General features: G+C 44.5%; 1 protein-coding gene across 1 annotated transcript in view; it reads right to left on the reverse strand.

The window, feature by feature from the left end:
* The window catches only part of GUCY2F (guanylate cyclase 2F, retinal), a 94,104-nt gene that overhangs the window by 1,980 nt on the left and 67,079 nt on the right, over positions 1 to 25,045 (reverse strand). Inside the window, exons 10-16 of the mRNA XM_040265062.1 lie at positions 24,150 to 24,299; positions 20,223 to 20,371; positions 16,934 to 17,097; positions 15,954 to 16,146; positions 11,484 to 11,658; positions 7,644 to 7,742; positions 4,640 to 4,734 (exon numbers count right to left, since the gene is read on the reverse strand). Of these exons, the coding sequence (XP_040120996.1) occupies positions 4,640 to 4,734; positions 7,644 to 7,742; positions 11,484 to 11,658; positions 15,954 to 16,146; positions 16,934 to 17,097; positions 20,223 to 20,371; positions 24,150 to 24,299 (1,025 nt within the window). The remainder of the gene's footprint in view (positions 1 to 4,639; positions 4,735 to 7,643; positions 7,743 to 11,483; positions 11,659 to 15,953; positions 16,147 to 16,933; positions 17,098 to 20,222; positions 20,372 to 24,149; positions 24,300 to 25,045) is intronic.

Below are 25,045 nucleotides of genomic sequence, written 5' to 3' on the forward strand. Positions count from 1 at the left end.
TGGACCTCGCTTTGGTAAAACATACTCTCAAAACTTGACCCCAAGCCCCAGCCATAGTCGACTGTTTCTCTTGAGCTCTAGAAGCTATCAGGACAGATTGCCAATACCCAAGGGAACTTTTGCAGATGCCAGGACTGTCCAGATATTTGGGTGAGTCCTGGGACATGCTGGGATGCCAAAACTAATGGTTGCAAAATAGAATGGGAGTGTTATGGACTCAGGCAAGCTTCCTAATCAAAGAATATGCTGGGGAGCTCCAGGGGTGCTCTAAGGTTTTGGAGCCCATCCAGGAGAATTCTTAGAATCCTAGCGCTCTGTTTACCCACCCTACTCCAAAATTCTGCTGAAAGAGAGAGTGGGGAAACAAGTAAGCAACAACTAAAGCCTAAAGCAAACTCTTTGACTCAGCATCAATCCCTAGGCAGTCCCAGAGACCTCCCAAATAATAGCACCTTTCTTTGGCCTGACACTTTTAAGACATCTCCTGTCTTATTTAATCCTCATAAAAACTTTGGAAAACAGGTTTATTATTAACTTCATTCTGCAAATGGGGCCCTTGTTTATGACTATAAAATGACTTGGCATAGGTGGGACTTTGATCCCAACTCTGCTAGACTATAAACTTTATTTATTTTTTACTATGATTTTCTATATTTTATTGAGGTGGAATTGACATATAACATAGTGAAGGACAGGGAAGCCAATTGTGCTGCAGTCCATGGGGTCGCAAAGAGTGACTGAGCGACTAAACATCAAGCAAACAATTATGTTAGTTTCAGGATCACAACAATAAGTCTAGTTAACATGTAGTTAAACTCCAAAGTTTAAATGTTCTTCCCTCTCCACTGTATAGCTTTTCCCACACACTGGAGTCAAGGGGCAGGTCTAGCGACCAAAAAGCAACTGTTGGTAATTTTAAAGCTTGCGATTAATGAGCTTCCTGATAATCACAGGTCAGAAGAGACCTCTATGTTGAGAAATGGAAGCACAAGGAAGATGAAGTTACTTGTCCAATGTCACACGTTGAGTCATTGATAGGACAAGAATTACAGACCAGACCTTCTGACCTTCATGACTCTGTCAATACAACTTCATTACTTCTTAGCTCAATTGCTGGTATGTAAATGTCCACCTCTGGCAAAGACAACAGAAACCACCTGAGAACAACCATTTGGGAAAATCTTTTTAGAATGTAAATCCACCTGAGAGGCCCTGGCAAAAGCATGTGATAAGCCTGCTTCTGCTGCTGCTGCTGCTAAGTCGCTTCAGTCGTATCCAACTCTGTGTGACACCATAGACACCAGCCCCCCAGGCTCCCCCGTCCCTGGGATTCTCCAGGCAAGAACACTGGAGTGGGTTGCCATTTCCTTCTCCAATGCATGAAAGTGAAAAGTGAAAGTGAAGAAGCCTAGACATATACAAAGTCTCAGCAAGGAGCTTCAAACTTGTCAGGAAAATGATAAGTGAAGCAGGAATCATTCATGTAAGAAAAGAGGTAATAAGATGATTTATCACCAGGCTACTTGGAGAAAAATACTGCAAAAAACAGAAATAGCCAGTTAAACACTGATGATTTTTGTGCCAGTGTGGTAGCTCAGCTGGTAAAGAATCTGCCTGCAATGCAGGAGACCCTGGTTTGATTCCTGGGTCAGAAATATCCCCTAGAGAAGTGATAGGCTACCCACTCCAGTATTCCTGGGTTTCCCTGGTAGCTCAGACAGTTAAGAATCTTCCTGCAATGCGGGAGAGCTGGGTTTGATCCCTGAGTTGGGAGGATCCCCTGGAGGAGGGCATAGCAATCCACTCCAGTATTCTTGCCTGGAGAATCCCCATGGACAGAGGATCTTGGTAGGCTATAGTTCATGGGGTCGCAAAGAGTTGGACACAACTGAGCGACTAAGCACAATACAAGAGGGGGTTGGAGTGGACAGTGGGACAACTTCCTAGAGAGCATGAGCTTCTCATCTCTCAATGTGTCTTCTTCTAAGCTTCCTTATTTTGGTGTCTCTCTTTGTATCCCTCACCCACCCAATTACTCAACTGCTCTGTGTTTTCTTCTCTCAGCCAATCTAACCCACATCTTTGATCCCACTAAGAGAAACAACTTAAAGCGTCATCACTCCAATGGAGAGGGGATGGGGTTGGTGGGGGAGAGTGTTGTTGATGATGGATCCAAGCCTTGAGCTTAAGAGAAGAGGCTCTGATGGAGGAATTTTAAGCATCAGCCAGCTGGAAGGAGAGGATGTTTTTGGCCATCAACTTTGAAATCACACCTGGCTCCCCATCAAATGTGGTCCTTCTGAGCCATGTACTAGAGCATATCCTCAAGGGACAAGGAATCCTCTGTCCCCCAGTCCCTACTAGGTGATAGTCAATACCTTTCCCTGGTGGGGAGGTGGAGGCTCAGAGACAGAAAAGATCTCCCCTCTTTTTCCTTCCTTCCTTTGGGTCTTACTTCACATCCTTATCTTTCTTCTCACTGGCCCTTCCTTTCCCCTGGGGCACTCTCACTTCTTCTCTCTCAGTATCTCCCTCTCAATCTCTCTTCCTCAGGAAGCCCCTGATAACCCAATAACCAAGGCCTGATGTGGCTGGCCTTGTCGAGGGGGCAGCCTCTCGCTGCCTCTTCCTCCAGATTCCCTGGGATAGGGGAAACTGAAGTTGCAAAGGGCCCTTTTGAAGCAGTCCTACTTTTGTCTGTGAACCACCCAAAGTTGTGATTACTCCTAACCAGTATGGGGGGAGGCAATAAAAATCAGTGCGGGGGGAGGCAGTGAAGGCATATTTTTCCTTTTCAGTTGCATAAGGTGGCACCTCTTCAGTCCTTAAGTTCTTTCTTAAATGAAGGAATTTGTGTCTAGTAACATTAGGGAGGCAAGGACTTCAGGAAACCAAGCCGCCTTTGTCCTCCTCTGTCAAGAAATGACCAAATATATAGAGGGATCACAAAAGCCTTGGGTGACTTGATTCATTGTCCATGTAATATCGCCACCCAATCATATCTTTGTGTTCTCTGCAGAGGTGAGAAAGAAACCTCTGTCCCCTAATAAGTGATCCATTCCTCCTGCTAGAGGACATTAAGGATCTATTGGAAGGGACAATCTAGGATTAGCCATAGAAGAAATTAACTGATCAACTATAATCAAGCCTTTCAATCTTTGTATGTACTCCTTTATATGTAAATTGCAACCATCTGGGGAAGGCATACCAGTGACAGAAACAAATTATGCATCACTCAGTGCCCAGATTTTGCTTTGCTGGAGATTTTGTCTTCCTTGATGGCTCAGACAGTAAAGAATCCGCCTGCAATGAGGGAGACCTGGGTTCGATCCCTGGGTTGGGAAGATGCCCTGGAGGAAGGAATGGCAACCCATTCCAGTATTCTTGCCTGGAGAATCCCCATGGACAGAGGAGCCTGGTAGGCTACAGTCCATGGGGTCACAAAGAGTCAGACATGACTGAGCAACTAAACACAGAGAATAATCACTGAGAAAACAATTTTCATGCACAATGGTAACATAGAAAGACTGCTAGGGCTTCCCTGGTAGCTCAGTGGAAAAGAATTTGCCTGCCAATGCAGGAGACATGGGTTTGATCTCTGGTCTGGGAAGATCCCACAAGCAGAAGGGCAACTAAGCCCATGTCCCACAACTATTGAGCCTGTGTTCTAGAGCTGGGGAGCCTCAACTCCTGAGCCCACAGGCCCTAGATCCCATGCTACACAAGAGAAGCCACCAAAATGAAAAGCCCACATGCTGCAATGAAGAGTAGCCCCAACTCGCGACAACTAGAGAAAGTGACAGAGACCCAGCACAGCCAAAAATAAATAAATGAACATTATTAGTAATGAAGGAGAAGTCAGGCTTCCTGGGTTATGGCTTGACTCTGCTATCAACTGACTATGTAACCCTGATCAAATTACTTCACTATTTTGGGCCTTGGCTCTTCATCTGAAATTTGAAGGAGTTAAATGATCAAATCTCTAGAGTCTTTTACAGTTGGGACCACCAGGGGCCCTAGGGCCATCCAGAGGAAGATGAAAAGAATCCAGTGGAAATGGTGAAAAAGAAAAAGAGATATTAGTCTAATCCTGAATCCTAGATCAAGTGATAGTCCTCACAAAGAAAAGGTGCTATGTTTGTCTTTCATCAGAACTGACTTCATTCTTCCTGGTCCTTGGGGAAATAGATAAAGCTTCTCTGTACACAGGGGATCAATGTTGGGGATGAAAAATGCAAAAGGAGGGCCACCAAGCCAATGGACAGAAAATCCAAAATCTCCAGTAGTGTAGTTTATTGAACAACACCTAGCACTGCCAGATATTAAATGAGATGGAAGTTAGACAATGTAAATAATAATGCAAAATTGTGGGCAATTTTTTAAGAGAGAAAAGTGCAACTCACAGTCTGAAAAATGCAGAGGGACTTTTAACGATCCTTCTCACTGCAGCCATATTTTAAAGAGATGAAAACTGAGGCAAAGGGAATGATCTTTGCGGAACCACACATGGAACTGAGAATTCTGCCTGAATTACAGCTCTGAGTCTCAGACACCCAGGTAAACTCTTCAGCAGACCATGACCTCTCCAGTAGCAGGTGTGTCCAAGTGGTTTGACTCAAAAAACAAAAGGACATTATACCTTGAGCTCTGTTCTTCCTCGAAGCTCCACTTCATAGCCTTCACCCAGGGTTTGAAGAATTGTCACTGTGCTATGACTGACGTGGATGCGATAAGCTGTAAAAGCAAGAGAAGCATGACTTTGGGTCCTTCAGGTAAAATCAGTGAGAGAATATTAATGTCATAAATGCTCCCACTTCTAAATGGACAAGACCCTAAGCAAATTCCCTGAGAGAGAGAGAGTACGCTTTAGTTAGGGTTTCACAGAAGGAGGTAAGGGGAAGGAATGGTTTTCCTCACCAGGCCCAAATAAAGCATTAACTGTAGCACCTATCAGCCTCCTAGACACTATCTCAGATTAAAGGCCATGCAATAGAAATGATTGAGATGAAGAAAACAGCAACCACTACTTGCCCTCAGCTGAAACGTGACCTCCTCTGAGGGAAGTTACAGTCTCATAGGCTGCTGCTGGGGCTGAACCCTCAAGGTTGGCATATCCTAGTTAAGAGACAAAAGGGTATCTTTTCCACACACATCCATCCAACTACCTTTCAACACTGCTGTACTTAAAGTGAGACATCAATGAGAAATGTCCCAAGACCTCTGCCAACATTGTGTGGTGACTACATCTATAGCTGTCTTTTCGGCAGATGCCTCTACCTGTGTACACACATGAATGAATGATTTTCTAACTAATACCAGCTTAGGATAAGAGACTGGGGAACTATGACTAAAACATCTATTCAGAAATTAAGTGTAATTCTTTGGTGAAGAGCAATCATTTAACTGAGGTAGGATCCTTAACTGTCCTGAAAACTGTTCTTTCTGTGAAGTAAGATCTTGTTCAGGCTGAGTAGTCAATAAAAGTCCCAGACAGTTCCACACACACTTGAGAAAGTATTGACACTGGCCAAAAAGTTCGTTCGGGTTTTTGCATACGATCTAGTGGGAAACTTATTGGCTAACCCAATAATTCTTTTTCTTTCATTTATTATTTTTTGTTGGAATATAATTGCTTTACAGTGTCTCCAATAACTCTCTTAGAATCTGAGTACAATCCAAGTAGCATGGCATGAGTGAAAAGAACCGCAAGAAATTTCTGCTATCTTCTACAGTGACTTGCCTTCTCTTGACAGCTCAGTATTGTCATTTGTGTCTTCCTCACTACTTCACGGTCATCCCCAAACCTCCACTCCAAACGGTTCTTAAAAGTCACCTAGTGTGACATTCCACTAGCGTCTAGTCATGAGGGAATATCTCAATAGAATAATCCTACTGATGGGGAACACACAGTTCAACACAGAAAGATAGCTGCTTCCAACCACCATCCAGTCGTGTGGCAAGGAAGATCACTCCAGGGCTGGGTCACTAATCCCTTCCATTTTAGAATCAGTAGATTCAACTGAGCATAAAAGAGGTGTTGATGAAACTGATTTTTTAAAAATAGACCTATGATGCATCCTAATCTCATATCCAACACGAACTTAGAAGCTACCTCTTTACAGGTCTTCAGGCAGGAGCAGCACTTAATGTCACGTTTCAGTCACAGTCATTAGCTTCCAGAAAAGCACTCTAACCAGCTTCTCTAGTACAGAGACTACCTATGTACACTTCTGCATATCCCTCACAGTGCCTTCCTTACAGAATCAGTGCTTCACATACATCTGCTGTGTATGACTCACTCATGATCCACTTTCCGTATTTCCAACATGAAAGGTGTGGAGTTTCCCTAGTGCGGACTAGAATATGACCGCACTGTTCTACAGGCTTACATCAGTCCAGAGAACTGTGCCAGTTTCACTTCCTCCTGGGTTGCACTTCTAGAGCAAAGTTATGCGCAGGCAGCAGTTCCTGGATGACTACTCCCAAGGCCTCTGCCATGTCTGTGGCATTTGAAGACTTTGCCAGATGTCAGAAAATTTATTCTGACAACAGCTTCTAAGTTCCGTGCTGCCTCCTTTATCATGGCTGCACAGGCTAGACCAAGACTGAGCCTATTGTACAAGTCTGTTTCGGCACATGAGTGATGAGACGTGGGGTCAGACAGGGCACCACCCACTGTGATAGAGGCCACCATATCATCAGGGACTAGGTTGCATATGCTGCTGAAGTTTGAGAAGAGCTTGTCTTGCTTAGTAGCTGTCAGAGCCAGGGCTGCTAAGGGCTTAAGTGATTTTTTCTAATATTTAATCCATGGAAACTGTATATAAAATTATTGTTGTCTCCGTTTTTTTATACTAGCTTGAACAAATCACTCTGCCTAACTATAATATAGGTAAAGCACATTGGGATTCTGACACTGCCTTAGGAGTGATAGGAAATAAACAAGAAAGTGTTGCCAGGCACAGACAAGTGGCATCATGGTTTGTATGGTTTTCATCTCAAAGCAATAGGGGAGAAATGGCATCTTTGATACCATACTTGGTTTGATAGAAGCTAAGAGTTTTATATACAGGCAAGTTGAAATTATTTCAGAATTCCAAGCTCCTCTGATTGAAGCATTATTGCTAGCTAAATTTGAGGGTGCTTTGATGAAGCCAGACCTCCTGGGGTCCTAACTAGTTCAAAAGAGGACTAAAGCAGGAAACATCAGCTGGTTGGGAGGTAGCTGACTCTGGGCGTGTCTCCACAAACTAGTTGAAAAAACAATGTCAGTGCATTTCCTGTTTCTTTTTTCAATATGATGCCCACCAACCCACCAGGCTGGCCAATTTCTTCCTTTATCCAAAGGATTTTTGTTGTTGTTGTTGTTTTGATCAAATTGCTGGCTGTTTCAGTGTCACCTAGCTACAGCTTCATTTCTAAAACAAGAAAGGTACATGTTCAGTGCAACATCACCCCCTACTGGTTTGCCATTAGAGAAAAAAACCTGTGTGTTACATCCCCGTTAAGATTCTCAAATTACCTTCTAATAATTCTTTGAAACATTCAAACATCTCTCTGCTCTCTTTCCCCTCTCTTGAGGAAGAATCACTTTCCCAGTAGCAGGAGATTACCATCCCATTCATCCCTCTAGAGATACTCACGTAACCCTGTTGATTCCATCCGAGAAGCTGTGTTCACAGTGTCCCCAAACAAGCAGTATCTGGGCATGGTGAGGCCCACCACTCCAGCAACAACCGGCCCTATAGAGGAGCACAGGTAATCAGGATTATAGTCAACAGGTATGAGTCCAATTCTAATAGAGGGACACTGCCAAGGGAAGGAATGTAGCTGCATGAAAGAATAAAGTTGCCACTACATAGCTCTGGGACTCTGAAGGAAATCTTATGGTGAGTAATGCATTCTTTGCCCTACAAGAAAACAAATTTATGACAATGCAGAAATGATTACCCTCCTGATTGATGCCTTTGTTCCAAGTAACAGTTACACCCAAGACACTTATATCTGTCAATAGGGACAACCAAGCATTAAACCCAATCAGGAAAGCCTGGGCAGGGATTCAGGATCCAAGCAGGTTTGTTTTCAAGGGAAAAACGTGAGTCTTTCTTGTGCCTTAGGGTTGGAAGGAGGTATCTATGGGGCTATCTGTCTCCAAAATTGTGTCTATAAAGAAAATTATTGCTAAGACAGTTGGAAAATCTGAAAAGAAGTATAGTTAACATTCAATCATCTGCGCTAGGGGCATGGAAGGGTAGTATATAGAGATAATCTGAGAATATTTTCTATTTGCCCTTAGAATGGTTTTTGCTTTTACATTTTAATACAACCATGCTAAATGTTCAGAGAATGAACATTACTTGAAAGAAATTTCAGCAACCATCCTGAAAATCTAGTTCAAAAAGATCTAGAAATGTCTCAACTTCACCTTTCTGGTCTCTGTTCTAAGTGAAAATTGTTCAGCATTATCTTTTTGCTGTTTCCTGAGTTAGAGAAGGGCTTCCTTGGTTGCTCAGATGGTAAAGAATCCGCCTGCAATGTGAGAGACCTGGGTCGGGAAGATCCCCTGGAGGAGGGTATGGCAACTCACACCAGTACTCTTGCCTGGAGAATCCCCATGGACAGAGGAGCCTGGCAGGCTACAGTCCATGGGGTCGCATAGAGTTGGACACAACTGAGCAACTAAGCATGCACACACAAAATAATTAATTTTGCTCTAAAAAATTCCTTCTGGACATTCATTTGTAAGAATAAAAGTTAAAAAGAAAACTACAAAAGTTATGTTTCTCATTATAATTCATGTCTCACCCATTAAGAAGCATTCACTGAGCACTGAACTAGGCACCAAGGGGAATAAAAAAGAAATGTATCATATAGCCTCAGTTCTGTAGGAATTTAGAGCTTAATTGAAGAGAGGAGACTACCAAACCAGAAGCAATTAAGCAACAATCCAAGACAATGTATGGTTGAGGCAAGATAAATGGTACAGGCAGAAGTGCTCTAATAGTTTAGAAAATGGGAGAGGGGTTGCTTATTAAGGCTTGGTTCAGTCTGAAAAGATCCAATGGAGAAGGTAGGATTTGATTTAGATCTTGATGAGTGACTTGGATTTGAGTAGGAGAAGAGGAACAAAAATCAAAGGTTTGTGGTTGGGCTCAAGTTTGGAATTTTGGGAAACTCTTATAGAGAGCAGTCTGCTTAGTTCAGGTGCCTGGGGAGAAACTAGAGACAAGATTGGCTATTGGGTTGTACAAGATGGTGGACCTTGAACCACTAGAGAATTTTGAGCAGGGGATTACATAATGAAATTTCTTTTTCTTTTTTTCTCACATCAGTGTATAGGATGCACTGAAAGGGGAGAAAGTAAAACCAGGGAAAATAGTTAAGTGACTATTACAGTAACTCAAGCACAAAGTTGTAAGTACTGGAAAGGAGGTGATGATAGAGGGCAAAAAGGAAGGATAAAAGAGAGACATTAGGGAAGGAGAACCAACAGACATGTTGAGTGTCTGACAACCATGAGAAAATTAGCACGTGGGCCTGGGAACTTATGCTGGTTTGTGGGAAAAGATGACTTAAGTTTTAGAAATGCAAGATTTGAAGTAATGGTAAATCATCCAAGAAGAGTTGTGCCGAGGGGAGTTGTTGATGTGAAACTGAAGCAGCAATGAGAGATGAAGGCTCCTGTTTAAAAGAAAAGTAATGAAAATCACCTATGTGGCTAAGCATTTGGGATATAAACATGAGTAAGATCTGGTTCCTGCCATCAAGGAGCTTATAGTCTAATGGACAGACAGGCAAGCAAAGATAGATTATGATGATAACTATGAGAAGGATGGATAGAAAGAAGCAAGAGTGGAAGCAAGAAGATGCTATGGCTGTGATCCAGGCAAGAGATGCTGGTGGCCTAGACTTGAGTAGTGAGAGTCAAGAAGAGACAAGACAGAATCAAGAAATATTGAAAAGGTAAGACTTAGTTGAATGGTGAAGATCAGGGTGAGGGCAGAGTCAAGGAGGATGACTCTCAAGACTAACTGGAATAACTAGGTGAATGGTAGTGACACCAACTAAAATAGAAAATAAATACAGGAAGAGGACATCATTTATATAGGTAGAAAGTCACTCTGTTTTGGATGTGTTGGTCTGATCTCTGTGTGGAACATTCAAATGGAAATGTCAGCAGTAAGTCTGATATACAGGGCTGAAGCTTAAGGGAAAAGACAGGTGTTGAAGTTGTAGAGTTGGAAGTCATCAGTACACAAGTGGTAGTTAAACCACAGACATGGATGAAATCACCCAGAAGAGCACAGTAGGGGAGAGAAACAGTGGATGAAGGACCAAACCCTGGCAGAAGGCTTTCCAGGTGACACAGTGGTAAAGAATCTGCCTGCCAATGCAGAAGGTTCAAAGGATGCAGGTTCGATCCCTGGATGCAGAAGATCCCCTGGAGAAGGAAATGGCAACCCAGTCCAGTATTCTTGCCTGGGATATTCCATGGACAGAGGAGCCTGGCGGGCTACAGTCCCTGGGGTCGCAAAGAGTCAGACACAACTGAGCATGCACACAGACAAAGACAGATGAGATTATCAGACAACGGTAGAAAATGAAAGCCAGTTTGAAATGAGTTGAGAAATGAATTCAAGGTCAGGACATACAGAGAGCAGGGAAATCACAGCTCAGAGCTTTGCAGAAAATGTGGGAGCAATTAGAGAGCAGTGATTGCTAAGGGAGCCAGTAAATGAAATGGACAAGAAGCATTCAGAGAGTGAGGAGCAGGTCATAAAAGCCAATGTGGGCGGGGGGGGGGGACTGTCAAGACTACCAAGTGCTGCAGAGAGAGGGGCAGACTAGGACTGGGAAAAGTGATGAGGGCTGAAGCCAGATGGCAAAGGGGCTAAAGAGGGAGTGGATAGTGAAGAAATGGTGTGATAAATGTCAATCATCCTTCTACAAAATTTGGTAGGAAAGGGATGAAAATGATGGGAGAAGAAAGGGGGCCTAGAAGAGCAAAGATAAACAGGAGGTGAATAGAAGCTAGAAGATGAGAGGCCTGAGAATACACCTGGGAATGTATACAGACAGATGGAAAGGGTACAATGAAGGGGCATCCTGAAGATGTTCAAGCAAGTGAGGAGGGAGGTGGGAGAATAAATACTCCAGGAGTTGAGACTTCAACGAATTAAAGGAATGATCCTTTAAATACTACACATGCAGGCTGGTCTTGTATCATAAACACGGAGATGCTGGCTCTAACCAGAAAGGTGGACTGGAAGGGTTTGGTACTTAGAACAAGAGCTGCTGCCCACTGGGGTAGGGCAGGTGCTGGAAGGAGAGGAAACTTGGGGAGATGAAAAGGAATGAGGCGGCACTAGACACCTGTATAATCCAGCTGCCAATAATCAGGGAAGAGCTACCCTCTTCCTCCTGTTTCCAGCCTTCCATTGAAGTGCATAATGTTTTCTCCCACGTTAGCTGCTGGTTGTTACCTGAGTGCAGGCCTATTCGAATCCGGACTGGCACCTCTGGCATGTGCCGCATCTTGAAGGTACCCACAGAGCTGAGGATGTCTAGGGACATGTTTGCAATCTCGGCTGCATGCCTCATGCCATTCCTCTTTGGGAGGCCTGAGGCCACCATGTAAGCATCTCCAATGGTCTCTACCTGGAAATCAGGGGAAATAGAATGAGCAAGTAAATAATTTGTGTGTGTGTGCGTGTGTGAGAGCATGCATACATATGTGCACGTGTGACCTTTCATACAGTTAAAGGGTATGATGGACACTAAGTGTTCTTCTTGTAAAGTGAAGAAGTCAGAAAGAGGCTCTCAGTGCTTCACAGGCCTGGCTGCACAGTAGAATCACTTAAGAAACTTCATTTAAAAAATACTGATGTTTAAGTCTTACACCCATAGATTTTACAGTTACTTCTCAGGTTCCTGTCTGGCCCTAGTGAACTCTCTGGCTCCAAATAATTCCTGGGGAAGGGAAAGGGGAGATTTCTGGGACTGTCCATGGATATTCATTGGGGAGCACCCTTGGAGAAGGTGCTTTCCCAGCAAGCATTTCTCTAGACCATTTGGGTCAAAGAGCTAGGGTAGCTTTACAGCAAATATAGGGAAAAGGAAAGGAAGGAAGTGAAACAGTCTGTTCCTTCTGCTTTGCCTTGCTAATATGACCGTTTTGCAGCTTTCCCAGGTGTGAGAACTGTCTTTTCCCACCAGCTCCCCGTCCTAGCACTACCTCTCTAAGGAGCAGCAGTACTAGCCCTCCGCTCCTTGCAGGTGGCACTCAGAACTGGACACCTGTGAATTAAGGTGACTCTGTGCTCCTCATCTTCCCCACAGAAGGGTATCTACTCTTTCTAGTGACTAGTAAGGTGAAGCTTTGCAAGTAAATCCAAAAGATAAGTAAGCTGAAGGGATGTCTATGAAATGTGCCAATCAGACTTTGCTAGTACAAGTTTCCATTCAGTTAAAACTCTTATGTTTATAAAACTACCATATGACCCAGCAATCCCACTACTAAGCATATACCCTGAAGGTGAAGGTGAAGTCGCTCAGATGTGTCCGACTCTTTGCGGCCCCGTAGACTGTAGCCTATCAGGCTCCTCCAGAAAACAAAACTGAAAAAGACACATGTACCCCAATGTTCGCTGCAGCCCTATTTACAATAGCTAGAATATGGAAGCAACCTAGATGTCCATCGACAGATGGATGGATAAAAAAGCTGTGGTACACATATATAATGGACTATTACTCAGTCATATAAAGTCATTTGAGTCAGTTCTAGTAAGGAGGATTAACCTAGAGCCTATTACACAGAGTGAAGTAAGTCAGAAAGAAAAATAAATATCATATCTTGACATATATATCTATGGAATCTAGAAAGAAGGCACTGATGAGCCTATTTGTAGGGCAGCAATGGAGATGCAGGCATACAGAACAGACTTGCGGACACACGGTGGGCAGGAGAGGGTGGGTCAAATGGAGGGAGCAACAAGGAAACATATACACTAACATATGGAAAATAGATAGCCAATGGGAATTTGCTGTATGACTCGGGGAACTTAACCCGGGGTTCTTTAACAACCTAGAGGGGTGGGATGGGGTGGGAGGTGCGAGGCAGGTTCAAGAAGGAGGGGACATATGTATACTTATGGCTGACTCATGTTGATGTGTGGCAGAAACCAACACAATATTGTAAAGCAATTATCCTTTAATTAAAATGAATAAATTTTTAAAAATGGCCCCAAAAATCTATGTTCTCCTAAATAACTGCACTCACAGGGCTCCATGGTTAAGAGCATGAAACTCTGAAGTCACACAGCCTTGTTTAGAATCCCAGAGGCACCTTTTACAAACTGTGTGGCCTTAGTCACATGACTTTTCCCCTCTGTGCTTCAGGATCCTTATCTGTAAAACAGGGATAATGAGAGCACCCACCTCATAGAGTGTTTTAAGGACAAAATAACTTAATAAGTGTCAAAGCAATTAAAACCTGCCTGGGGGATGATAAGTGCCAGCCATTACCATCATCATCATCACCATCATCATCATAGCCAAACTGACGTGTCTTGAAATAAACCATAGGACTGTGCCTATGACTCAGTTCCAGATAAAATTTAGTACTTGGCAATAGGCTCCACATTATGACTTTCTATAGTGATCCTTCGCACCTATGGGGCTTTGTACCTCAGGATGCTTCCATTCAGGGCCTCTCTTACCTAACACAATTTGAGAAAAGGATTCCTGCTTTCAGATAAATAAGCATGCCTGCTCACACGGAAGACGGCAATGGTACAATGCAAATACTATATGCAAGGGAGGGAGAAACTCACTGGCTGGCTATTATCATTGACTGGTGGTTGATCCTTCAGCTTTACCAAGTCAGTCACCCAGGAGACCCCAGGGATATGGATGAGAAAATTAGAAGGACAGGGAACATGGGTGCTTCTTGGCCTTGGTGTGACACTGGCGTGGGGAATATGGGTTGCATAAACCAGAATAAGGGCACAGAAAGGGTAGATAAGGCATAGCAAAAGTCTGGTTAAGATGGAGTGGTAGTAGGAAAACTGAAACTGAAAACAATCACCAACTTCATAATTCTGCAGCAGCCGTCTCACTTCCACTTCAGATTATCAAGTGCCAGGGGAGGTGATTCCAATTTTATAGGTAAAGAAAATGAAAACACAAACGGATTTGGTGATCCGCCACTGGTTCAATTTTTATTTCCTCTGTACTGTGTTGTTTTTATTAAAAAGGACTGAATGCTTAGATGTAATTTTTGGATTCATATAGCCCTACTCTGTCCTGAAAACAGCCCGCTAGCTTCCTATTGCAGCCATGAAGTATCAAAATACCTAACAGCGTCATTCCCAAGACCCCCAACAATTGTCTGAACAGTATCAGCTGGATTGATTAAACTCGTGGCTGTGTTACTGCCCACACTGAATCATCTTTGATTTTAATTTCAACTGAATTAGCTTTCAGTGATTTGTTTTTCTCTTTAGGCTGCTTGAATTCAACAAGTTAAGACAGGTAGTCTGATTCCATGGATTTTTCCTGCACCATGGTTTCCACATGTGCTTCTTGATTAGTTTGCAGCTCCTGCTGATTGACAGGCATGATGCCTGTTTCTGAGCCCTATTTAGGCAGCTTGGCCTAGCCCTGAGGCTCTCTACTTGACCTGAAAGAGCCCTGTCTAATCTGAGATAGACACACTGCCCTGTGTGTGATTTGAGAGTTGGAACCTTTCAGGCTACTGTGAAGGATCCAATGAATGGAGCTACTCATTCTCCAGCTCCAGCTGGGTTCCTGGGACAGAGGAGCTGTCTAAAGTGTGGGATGCCTGGGGCATCTTTTTCCATCACTAAAACAAGTTTCGATGTTGCAGACAACATGGACATGTTCCTGCGCAGCTATGAGATTTTTAGTCATTTTTCTGCCTAGAGACAGGGCAACACACACAATCAAGAGGTAAACAGCATGGCACTGAAATGAGTGAATATAGTCATCTGTTCTCCACTCATCTTCTGCCACCTTTGACAGAAATAGTGGAAAGTGACACGCTGGAGGGATCGGGGGAAGTGGGAGCAGCAGGTTGCTGCTGCTGCTAAGTTGCTTCAGTCATGTCCGACTCTGTGCGACCCCATGGACGGCAGCCCACCAGGCTCCCCTGTCCCTGGGATTCTCCAGGCAAGAACACTGGAGTGGGTTGCCATTTCCTTCTCCAATGCATGAAAGTGAAAAGTGAAAGTGAAGTCTCTCAGTCGTGTCTGACTCTTCGAGACCCCATGGACTGTAGCCCACCAGGCTCCTCCAACCATGGGATTTTCCAGGCAAGAGTACTGGAGTGGGGTGCCATTGCCTTCTCGGGGGAGCAGCAGGTTACAACCTCACAATTAATCACTTCTTGAGACCTCAGACCACTAGGTGGGCTTTAGGTTACCCTGTAGCAATCCCAGAGAGCCTCAGCTCCAAAGTTGAGTTTCCTCCTGTATAAAAACAGTACCTAAAGGAGGGAACCAAATTTTAATAGCGTGTATTAGATATACACAAATTTTCCCAAGATGAACTTAGTCATCAACTATGGGCCAAACACTAACACTTCTGTATGCCCTTCCGTGCCTGCCCTGTGGGTACTCGGAAACTTAAGAACAATAATACTTATTGGTCTCAACCTCTTCTTAGTCCTAGTTCTAGAAAACAGCTCAAAAGAAATCTGACCAGCAATCTCTTGCTGTGTTGAGAATGTTATTTTGAAAAATGTGACATTATATGCATTTTATTTGGCCTTCGTTTTCAACGGGAGACCAATGGAAGTGGTATACTATTTAAATTTTAATTCCTAAATAACAGCATTCGATAAAATTGCATCCTTCCTTCAATTTTGGAGTATACACAGGTGGCCTCATATCAAAATTGCTCTCTGGAACATATTGTCCTGCTAAGTAATGTACCTTGTAGACATCATGACTGCCAATGATAGCATCAAAGAGGGTATACAGGTCATTGAGAAGATCCACCACCTCAATGGGCTCACTCATGGCTGAGATGGTAGTGAAGCCCACAATGTCGCTGAAGTACAAGGTGACCAAGTCAAAGCCCTCCGGTTCGACTGTGCAGCCCTTTTTGAGAGATTCAGCAACTGATCTGAAAAGCAGACAGAGACATTCCTCAGAGGACACAGGCCTCCCTCCAGGCCACATCTGCTAGAACACAATTTCTCCAAAATTCACTGCCAAGTAGGTAAGAAGGAAGAAAATGTCACTGGGATGCAAACACTCATTCTTTCATTTATTTCACAAACAGATATTGAGTGCTGACAATGTGCCAGGCAATGTGCCAGGTGCTGGAATACATCATTGAGCAGAGAGTCCTGGTTTGTTCCTTTGTGGACTTTTTCCAACTCTCTATCCTTCTTTCTCTGCTTCCCCCAACCCACCCACTCCACCCCACCTGGGGACACGAAATGTTCCCAGGAGGTTGCCTTTGCAGGAGACTAACTTCCCTGATTATCTCCTAGCAGATCATGATAAGGGGACTTGAAAAATTTGGAAACGGTAGCAACACATAAGGCTCTCACTCTAAGGAAGGAAAAGCCTAGAAAAACAACCCAGCTACTTCCCTCTAGGAGCTCAAAAAACTGTCTCCTTTTAATTGGTCAACTTCCAGGCAAAGTCATGAAATGACAAATAGAAAAACCAAGGCATCAAAAATGTAAATGACTAGCATGATCCACAAGAAGTGGAAAATTAGGAAGTGTGCTCTGCTCCCTGGGTTTTCCAATTCTTTGATTTGAAGGTGTGACTCAAACCTACTGGGAGTAGAGAGGGTACAGGACACGGGGAGGGAGCAGTTAGCTGATTGGCACTTTTTTTTCTATTTTTAATAGAACACACTGTTACAAGCATTCACACTCCTCAGGTTTCACACATACGGTGGTAGCATCTGTGTCAGGAGCTTTTCCGTTTTCTGTTTTTCAATTTCCAGCTCTTCAGTTCTCTCCTGGATCAAATCTTCCAAGTTGCTAGAATATTGCTCCAGCATCCGAAGCATAGAGTCAATAATATTAGTCTTCTTCCCTTTATTGAAAGTTTTAAACTGGAAGTAAAGCAGAAAGAGAGCCAGAGAATTCTTACTCCTTAAACTTAGAGGTGATGGAGCAAGACCCTTTATCACACATCCCTTCCTCTAAAATGCCAGGGCAAGAGAGGTAAAGCCAGGTATAAATAGGAAAAGTCACTTCTCACTCTTTTGTCACCCTGGCCCATTCACAGAGCTCTTTTTCCCTGAGTAGTTCTTCCCCTACCCTTCTGGTTCTTTCAAGTCTAAGCAAAGGTGCTCTCTGGTCAGTATCCTTCAGTTCTGAGATGCTAACACATAAGCAGTGAAGTGAAGTCACTCAGTCGTGTCCGACTCTTTGCGACCCCATGGGGTGTAGCCTATCAGGCTCCTCCGTCCATGGGATTTTCCAGGCAAGAGTGCTGGAGGAGATTGCCATTTCCTTCTCCAGGGGACCTTCCCAATCGAGGAATCGAACCCAGGTCTCCCACATTGCGGGCAGATGCTTTACTGTGTGAGCCACCAGGGGCCACTTCAAAGGCAAGAAGATTTGGTCTGGAGCTCAGGCCAGTCGTGAAGTGGGATAAGGGAAAGAACAGGGCTCTTTTACTCTTCTAGATCATCAACCTACAAAACTATACTTATCTTCTAATGCCACCATGTCACCAGTACTTGGACAGCTGGAGGTTCCTTGACCTCTTAAATGTGACCCAAGATCTACATTTTTTTTAATGTTTGTTAGTCACCCAGTCATGTCTGACTCTTTGTGATCCCATGGATTGTAGCCCTGCAGGCTGCTCTGTCTATGGAATTCTCCAGGCAAGAAGGCTGGAGTGGGTTGCCAGGGGATCTTCCCGACCCAGGGATCAAGCCCAGGGCTCCTGCATTGCAGGCAGATTCCTTACCATCTGAGCCACCAGGAAAGCCTGGTAAGATCTATCCTTATTTCTTACCATGGGACCCAAGAGTAATGGTGTCTCCTAACACTTGGCCTTCATGTCAGGGTCATGTAGAAATTCAACTGGTCTTGCCCCTGATCCTTTAGAGGTGGCTGCATGCCACAGATTTGCAATATGCCCTCCTGGGACCCTGTTCATCTACAGGAACAAGGAGTTTGTCATAACATTGGTTCAGTTCAGCCACTCAGTTGTGTCCGACTCTTTGCAATCCCATGGACTGCAGCACACCAGGCTTCCCTGTCCATCACCAACTCCTGGAGTTTGCTCAAATTCATGTCCATTGAGTCAGTGAGGCCATCCAACCATCTCATCCTCTGTCATCCCCTTCTCCTCCTGCCTTCAATCTTCATGAAGGGTAGCCCCTCCTTACTGCTGTATTCAGCAGGCAAAAGGCTGGGTTGACACCAAGAGAAGACTGGTGGTAATTTTGCTCAACAAACACCTAGGAATCTGTCCCAGTGAACCCTTTTATAAACATAAGGGTTCACACGTGTTCTACATAGCACTCAATGCCCCAAGGCTAAGCTTCCTTCTGAGCCTGGTCTGCATCTGCCTGTCCACTGAGGTCCTGTTGGTAATCGCAAGAGCAAACTCAGATGCTTTGGTGCTCAGATGCTCAGTTGTGTCTGACTCTATGCAACCCCATGGACTGTAGTGTACCAGGCTCCTCTGTCCATGGGATTCTCCAGGCAAGAAGACTGGAGTGGGTGGTTGTGCCCCGCTACAGGAGATCTTTCCAATTCCCCTATTGCCTAACCTAGGGAGCCTCCTCCTCTTCCCATTTCAGTTGGATTAGCTGCAGGGATTGGGGAGGCATTTCAGTGAGGGCAGCCCCAAGCCATCCTGTTTGAAAGTCACATGATATGCACTCCTTCTATCTTTCACCAGCTTTTCTGCTGCCTTCTGAAATAACATCTCTAGCATCAACACCAGGGTGAATGCTTTTCTTCCTGCCTCATGGTAAGTTTTCAGAAATTTGACCTCCAAAATTCTGTGCCTTTCCCCTACTACTATTGAACACCTGTTTGAGTGTCCTCAAGAGACTCAGTCAGGCTAATGGAGGCGTTCTGAGCCAGGGACATGGATGACTTAATATGCAGGGCCCCCCAGGCTTTCAATCCAACTCTTTCCGTTTTCCACCTCAGATACCTGCCACTCACGGAGCATCTCAGTGTGGTACACCAGCCAGGTTCAAAAGCCTCTCCGCCACCGCTGACACAGCACTCCCTCAGTTTCGGTATCCTGTCATTTGAACAAAGTCCTCAAGTGCATGCTCTGACATAGGAACTGCACCCTAGCAGGGCTCCCTTAGCAGGGCTCTCTCACCACTCCTCATATTCCCCGTGGAATCCCGACTTCTAGGGAAAGAGTCAAGCTCTTTAGAAACTCAGTCTATTAAGGAGGAACTTGTCACTTTTCATGTACTTTATTGCCTCAAGTAGGGCTTCCCAGGTGGCTAAATGGTAAAGAATTTGCCTGCCAGTGCAGGAGACACAGGCTTGATCCCTGGGTAGGTCCCCTGGAGAAGCAAATGGCAACCCACTCCAGTATTCTTGCCTTGGAAATTCCATGGACAGAGGAGCCTGGCAGGTGACAGTCCATGGGGTCGCAAAGAGTCAGGCATGACTGAATACACGGGGCTTATTGCCTCAAGCAGTTCCCTAAGAACCAAAGGAATCTCCTGCTTTTGTGCTCCATATTTGCACTTCCTTCCATCTTGAAAACCCTTTCAAACTCCTCATATTTTTCCATACCCTCCCAAAACAATCTGGCTTCACTTAAACGAGATACGCATCAGAGTTCTCTGGAGTTTCTAAAGCAAACAGGGCTCTATGAGGGTCCCCATCTATTCCAGGATCCACCTACTCCTTCTACTAATGGTCTCAATGACATTGCCTTGCAAATGCTTGGTGGTTCAAGTTCCTCATTGAAAGGTCAGTTAGGTCAGATTGTGGATGGTATGGAGCAGAGGTTCAGATATAGGAGAGACCAAAATGAATCCTAATGCTCTTGAGGGATGTACTGGAGATGATCCAGCACCAAAGGGCCTTCAAATAGCCAGTTCCGTGCTTCATCCCCATGATGAATGCCTTCTTCTCTTGCAAGAGGGTCCTTCCACAGTATGATGAGAACTGAAGGAGTTCAACTTGGTAGGCTGGCTTCAGGATGGCTTCTGGGCAGTGCTAGGCTTCAAAGAGTCCTTACCTGGTTAAATATTTCATCAAATGTTGGTCGTTGTTCTGCAGCCTCAGCCCAGCACTGCTTCATCAGCTGGAGACATTCTGGGGGTGCATGCTCAGGAGGAACCACTGGTCTGTACACTGGAGGAGGCTTCTTAAGTCTTTCTATGATTTCTGTCAGGAAGCAAAAAAAAAAAATAGGTCTACAAATTGTGGGGAAAGTACCAAGATTTGGTAAAGATAATTGAGTTTTAAACAAGAATGACGTCGGCAAGAGAAACCAGAAAAAGGCCATCTATTTCACTTTCTCCTTAGGTGGCCTGAATATAAATTATATCTGAGCAAAGACTGTATCAATCAGTTGAGAAAGGGAGTAAGAAACTATTAATAATTAACTGAGGTATTTGGTATCATTTAAGCAGGTTTCCCTGGTGGCTCAGTGATAAAGAATCTGCCTGGCAATGCAGGAGATGCAGGTTTCATCCCTAGGTCAGGAAGATCTGTTGAAGGAGGAAATGGCAACCCATTCCAGTATTTTTGCCTGGGATAGCCCATGGACATAGGGCCCTGGTGGCCTACATTCCACAGGGTCGCAAAGACATGACTTAATGACAAAACAACAACAAAAATCATTTAAGCACAGCTTTGTTCTGCTTCTGCTACATATTATTTATGTTTTTATTGATATATAGTTGATTTACAATGTTGTGTTAATTTCTGGTATATATTATAATTATATATGAAAGTGATCAGTTCAGTTCAGTCGCTCAGTCGTGTCCAACTCTTTGTGAAATCACAGCAGGCCAGGCCTCCCTGTCCATCACCAACTCCCAGAGTTCACTCAGACTCACAGCCATCGAGTCGGTGATGCCATCCAGCCATCTCATCCTCTGTTGTCCCCTTCTCCTCCTGCCCCCAATCCCTCCCAGCATCACAGTCTTTTCCAATAAGTCAACTCTTCCCATGAGATGGCCAAAGGACTGGAGTTTCAGCTTCAGCATCATGCCCTCCAAAGAAATCCCAGGGCTGATCTCCTTCAGAATGGACTGGTTGGTTCTCCTTGCAGTCCAAGGGACTCTCAAGAGTCTTCTCCAACTCCACAGTTCAAAAGCATCAATTCTTTGGCACTCAGCTTTCTTCATAGTCCAACTCTCACATCCATACATTACCACAGGAAAAACCATAGCCTTGACTAGACGGACCTTTGTTGAAAAGTAATGTCTCTGCTTTTCAATATGCTATCTAGGTCGGTCATAACTTTTCTTCCAAGGAGTAAGCGCCTTTTAATTTCATGGCTGCAGTCACCATCTGCAGTGATTTTGGAGCCCCAAAAAATAAAGTCTGACACTGTTTCCACTGTTTCCCCATCTAATTCCCATGAAGTGATGGGACCAGATGCCATGATCTTAGTTTTCTGAATGTTGAGCTTTAAGCCAACTTTTTCACTCTCCTCTTTCACTTTCATCAAGAGGCTTTTTAGCTCCTCTTCACTTTCTGCCATAAGGATGGTGTCATCTGCATATCTGAGGTTATTGATATTTCTCCCGGCAATCTTGATTCCAGCTTGTGCATTAGTCCCTCAGTTGTGTCTGACTCTTTGTGACCTCATAGACTGTAGCCCACCAGAATCCTCTGTCCATGGAATTCTTCAGGCAAGAATACTGGAGTGGGTTGCCATTCCCTTCTCCAGGGGATCTTCCTGACCCAGGGATCGAATCCACGGAGATCAAATCTCCTGCATTGGCAAGAGTATTCTTTACCACTGAGCCACCAGGGAAGCCTGTGCTATACAGTAGGACCTTGTTATTTATCCATTGCTTCAATGATCTAGCTCCTTTCACCCACCCCCAAATATCTAAGCCTTTCAATCCCCACAGTAGACCCAATTAGCCCCCACTGAAGGCCCAGGTTATGGGCCCTGCCTGGTCTCTAGGGGAAGGGAATTAAGAACACCATTAAATCATTCAGGGCCTCATTGGGATCCTCCTGGCTGCTAGTACTTGACTTCTACTCTGAGTGGAACATTTACTATGTATCAGACTTTGCATGGTCTCTCTGCTTCCACCCCAGCCTTCTCCAAACCATTCTGAAAACATGAATTTGGCCATGTCTCTTTTTTGCTTGAAATCTCTTTATGGATTTTTATCACCCACAGGATAAAATCCAAGCCCTGACTTTCACTTCAGCTTATTGCTTACCCCTAGTCCCCTCTTCACACCCTTGACTCTCACATCCCCATCATGAACCAAACCTTGCTGGCACCACCAGTGTGTCTTTCCTACCCTTGTCTTGGCTATAACCCTCCAGCAGTATGGCTTTATACCACATAAGAAATATCACCTAGCCTCCATGAAAGAATTTCAGTTGTTGCCTCTGCTCCTTGTGACAAGACACCTTCTGCTCTGCTAACTCAGGCTGGCCCATATGGTGATGGTTTCTCCATCACATGTCTTACCCTGGCCCCAGTGCAATAAATTCCATGGAAATTGACCCTATGGAGTGCAACTGTCCCACCCAACTCACTAGTACAGGGAGTCTCTTTCTCAGAATACCATCAAGTTCCCTTGTCCCTGTGTCAGAACACTGACAAGTAAACTAGGTCACCTCTGTCCTTAGGCCCAGCATGGTTCATGTCCTTGAGGAGCCCACAGTTCAATTGGAAAGATAAATAAGGACCAGTGATATAAGTGCTCTAGCAGGCATACACACAGGAGAGCACAGAGGGGACATCCATCCCACACTCAAAAGGTCAGAGAAGGTTTCCCAGCGAAGGTGACATGAGTTGGATGAGGCAAACAGGCAACACATGTGGAGGCACCAAGGTGGGAGAGATAGTGGTGATTTCAAGGCACTGCCAGTCACATAGCTTAGCTGGAGTATGAGGAATGATATAAGCCTAGAGATGCAGCTAGGGACCAGATTGTGTGTGTTATGTGAGGAGACTGGGCTTCATTTAACTTGTGACGAGGAACTGTTGGGGAGGGGGTTTAGGTAGAAATAAAGCTTTGAGTGGGGCAAAATACTACCAAGTATTTTAGGTTTGGTTTGATTTTGCATTTTTAAAATCTTGTATTTTGAAATACGTTTAGACTTCCAGAAAAGTTGTAAAAAACGAAAAGTACAATAATTGCCTATATCTCCTTTACTCAGCTTCCCCCTAATGTTAGCAATTTATAAAAGTTGCTAACAGTATCTTATAGTTGCTTATAAAAGTATCATGAATTTGATACTTCTGATGAGTACTGGCCAGTCAGAACGCCTCTCAGTTGGGCTATGTCTGATGTTTTCTCATGGTAAGATTGAGCTTATGCATTTGGGGGCAAGAAGACCACAAGGGTGGTACTGGGCCCTTCTCAGTGCATTATGGCAGGGGAGACACGATGTTCCTCGATCACTTGGTTAAAGCAGTGTCATCAGGGTCCTCCACTAATAAACTTACCATTTTTCGATTCCTAATTACTTAATATCTAGTGAGTTCATACTTTTAGAATATGTCAGCATCCTGTTTCCCCTCAAACTTTTGCCTGGTAGCTTAAGATTCTAATGGAAGATAAGGATGAAAGACTATGGTGGGTCACAAGGAAAAAGGGAGGATTCTGACATCCAGGAGCATCATGGAGGGGGCACTGAAATCTCTGGCAGGCGGTATCTGAAAGGAATGGTAGGGAGCTGCTAAAAAAAAAAGCTAACATAAAAGTCCTGTAGGCTCTTGGCTTATGTCATAGTTCAGAAAAGGACCAGCTTTTTGGGTGCAGGGAATTCCTTCCAAATGACTAAAGTGTTCTGGCTCCAAGTGCCACCTGCACACAACACAGGCTACTTGCAGACCAGCAGGTAGTTAGCACAAACACAGGACCGTGTTCACTCTTCTGGCAAATCACAACAGCCTAGGTTGGCCTGACGACCTGGATCATGGTGGGGTCCTGGTACCTTTTTCACATCTCCTGCTTACCTTTGGCAGGCAGATCCATCATGCAGAATGGAGTGCCCCGGACCATCACTTCCTGCATGATGATGGCAAAGCTATAGACGTCTCCTGCAAAAGAATGTAACCTGCTGCCCCTTGGGGCTCTCAACAGTTCAGGGGCTGTCCACAGCAACTCTGAAAAGAAAGCATTGTGTAATGAATCCAGGGAGAATTAACTGACAGCATTTGCAATGCCCTCAAGGGCTCCAAGGGTGCTGTTTTATTGACTGCTTTATATTTTTATTAAGACAGACTGGCATGCTAGTGCTGCCCTCCCGCCCCCAGGGTCTGAATCTATGAATCTAGGAATTACTCACAGCAAAAGCATACTACTTTCCCCACCCCAGGAGCATACAGGCAGACACAGCAGAGGTGTGGGGAAGGGCACAGAAGCTCGAAATAGAAAAATTATCTGGTGCTGGCTTTCTTGCTCTGTTGAGCCTGCAAGTAGCAGTTGGCCAGCTTCCAGGGAAAGGCGAATGCACTGCCAGACTGGTTGCCATGGATTTGCTGTGTGCTGAGATCTACATGTGTCTGGTAATTTGAATGTGCTGGGGCTCAGGGATTCACAAGTTGATTTCTCCAGGTCTTAACTGAGGATTAGAGGATCCCCAAGCCTCCTCTTTTCCTTGCAGAGCAAAAGGGCGCAGCAATTCCTTCAACTCAGTTCCACAATTGTTTACTGAGGATTTACTATGTACAAGGCACCATGCTAGGGATGGGGCAGTGGCAGAGATGAATTAGACCTTGCCTTTGCCCTTGCAGAGCTCACAGACCAGTTGGCAAGACACACATGTGTACCCCTAACTGCAATACAACAGCGATGGTGATGTGGGTCACTGTATAGTGTATGCATAGTCACTCAGTCATATCTGACTCTT

This window comes from Oryx dammah, unplaced genomic scaffold (genome assembly GCF_014754425.2).
Source record: "Oryx dammah isolate SB20612 unplaced genomic scaffold, SCBI_Odam_1.1 HiC_scaffold_23, whole genome shotgun sequence".
Taxonomy (NCBI): Eukaryota; Metazoa; Chordata; class Mammalia; order Artiodactyla; family Bovidae; genus Oryx; species Oryx dammah.